Here is a 2,500-nt window from a genome sequence, read left to right as displayed (position 1 = left end):
TGGGCAAATTCCGTAAATGTAATTTGGAAAATGGCAACGAATCCGATTCATCATCCGGTGACTGGATGGCTCTGCACTCTGAGCTTGGTGCCAACATCCGTGGCACCACCGGTGTTTCTTCGTCTGGCATTTCGAGCCTCAATGAATCGAGCATCGAGTCCCAGGTACGGAACGAAGAGTTGAAGATGCTACGGGCAAAGGTAGAAGAACTGGAGGCACAGTTAGCGCAAACCGGAAAGAAAGAAGAACTGGTCAAGCTAAAGGAACCCGCCGGTACCAGTGCTGCTAATGAAAAAGGACCCGCTACCGATGCCCCTGAGCCTACGAAAGACCTGAAGGCACGTTGCGAGGAGCTTGAACTAAGCCTGGAACAGATGAGGAAAGAATATGAGGATTGCGAGGACTATTGGCAAGCGAAGGTAAACGAAGAGCGACAACTGTATGAAGAAGAGCAGCGTGTTAGTGATGAGAAGCTGACGGAGCTGCTCAAGAAAATGGCCGAGTACGAGGAACAGTTTGCTCTACAGTCATCCGGGGGCAATGCTGGAGGCCGTGACGGTCGTTTATCCCCTATCGACGAGAAGGATGGATTGGAGCAGCAGTACCTAGAGCTAGAAGCCGATTTCGAGCAGGTTCAATTAGCGATGGAGGAAAAATCCCAAGAGGCCGAACGACTGCGGCAAAAGATCGAAGAGTTGGAGGAACAGATGAACAAGTATCCTGCAATGATTTTGTGAGTAGCTTAGATCATTCCATCTTTGGCACAAATGACTAATCAAAGATTCTATTTGTTAACAGATCACCCGCAGTCAATCGTAATGCTTCGCCTGATCAGACGGATGCCTGTTCTCCAATCAGTTACCTATGGAAGCAGAGCACCATCCAGCGGCCGGTACGAGATTACCAGAATCCAAACTGGAAACCGACCCCACCAGCAGCAGCGCAGGTCAATTGTTTGAGTGTACCGAATGATGGGGCATCAAAGAAAGAGGCAGAGTATCTGCAGTGCCACTCCGCTGAAGAGATACTATCGAACGATGAGCAGTTCGATAGAGTGATTTCTCCCTTGCAGGGCCACGTTGCTGCTACTGCTGCTATTGATAGTAACAGTACTATTAGTAAACAAAATATGTCAAGTAGTCATAGTAATAGCAGTAATAGTTTCACGGTCTCCGAGTGCTTCGGTGGGGAGTTATCTAATGAAAGATATCAGCAGGAGTTGACGAACGAGAAGCTATCGCATGCTGTGGTGGTGGATGAGCTTAATGCACCAGATACCTGTTCGGTGAAATCGTTTCCCTACACATACAGCAGGTACATTGCCGTTACACTGTCGCGATTTGTCATGCAGCTGCTTCTGACTTCCCTTCTTCTCATTTTCTCATCCCAGTCCAAAGCAGCCTCCGATGGATGACGGTGGATTGCAGCAAACGCAACAGCTGCGTTCGGTGCAGCTCCAGTTACAAGATGAAATCAAGGAATTAACGCAAGAGCGGGACTGTCTGCTCATGGAAGTTCAGCAGTTGAAGGAAGCGAAACCAATTCTCGCTCGTGGATTTACCAAGCCAGACGCAAACACGAATTACGTGAAAACGATTCAATGTTTGGAACAGAAAAATAAACGCTTGCAGTCGATGGTGAAACAACAGCAACAATACGCGGAGTCCATGTTGTATCGTAAGTACCCATGCGAAGTCACCTTTATCGCAGATTATGGTAAAGAGTCAGGAGAACTAATATTTGTACACAATACTAATCCGCAGAAATTTGGCAGCAGCAGCGCACGGAAATCAATGATCTACGAAACCGAGTAGAAGCACAGTGCATAGTCATATCGGATCAGTCTGCACGCCTTGCCAGCAACGATTTGCTAGTCAAAGATATGTACGAGGAAAACACAAGGCTGGTGTCGCAGGTGCAGCGGCTCGAGCAACAGCGTGTTCGTGCCAAATGGTTTCAATCCGCTAACACCAACAACCCTTCCTCCTCCTCCTCGTCAAACTCTAATCATCACGGATTTAGCGGCCTAATGCCAGGATACCCTTAGCAGCACCAGCAACCGTGGCAACAGCAACGATTGGATTGCTACACGCATTGCTAATTGATCGTACAGCTATTGGAAGTGCAACCACTCTGCCTTGTGTAATAATCTATCCGTTTCAAATTGTTTTGTACCACATTTATTCAGGATGAACTGGTGCCGTGCACGATGAATTGATGAAATAGAAACAAATGTACTATTTTTTTAATTTCATGAGTACCTCATAGCCAGTTTTACATGATAATTTTTTTTCAGTATACCCAGCTAAATATATTTTCCTTAAACTCCGATTCACTAATCGACCTGCGGTAGTCGATTTGTGTGCTGTCTACTGTAGTAACTGGCTCAGGCGCAGTTTATTGTCGTACGTACTCACATGAGAGATTTTATTGTAAACTCTATTCTATGTTAGAATCGTCAACCATAATTATTCTCTTTTTTTATCGTCCATTTTTAAGT

At 46.0% G+C, this 2,500-nt stretch overlaps 1 protein-coding gene across 2 annotated transcripts in view; it reads left to right on the top strand.

Annotated features, from left to right (window-relative positions):
* LOC125950157 (blastoderm-specific protein 25D) overlaps positions 1-2,500 on the top strand; it is an 8,564-nt gene that overhangs the window by 5,175 nt on the left and 889 nt on the right. For both annotated transcript variants that reach the window (XM_049677845.1, XM_049677846.1), the window contains exons 4-7: positions 1-733; positions 799-1,314; positions 1,391-1,677; positions 1,764-2,500. The exon at positions 1-733 is cut by the window's left edge and continues 829 nt beyond it; the exon at positions 1,764-2,500 is cut by the window's right edge. In XM_049677845.1, coding sequence (XP_049533802.1) covers positions 1-733; positions 799-1,314; positions 1,391-1,677; positions 1,764-2,047 — 1,820 coding nt within the window. In that variant the 3' untranslated portion in view covers positions 2,048-2,500. The remainder of the gene's footprint in view (positions 734-798; positions 1,315-1,390; positions 1,678-1,763) is intronic.

Source organism: Anopheles darlingi, chromosome 2 (genome assembly GCF_943734745.1).
Source record: "Anopheles darlingi chromosome 2, idAnoDarlMG_H_01, whole genome shotgun sequence".
Lineage (NCBI taxonomy): Eukaryota > Metazoa > Arthropoda > Insecta > Diptera > Culicidae > Anopheles > Anopheles darlingi.
This window is presented reverse-complemented; position numbering and strand designations above follow the sequence as displayed.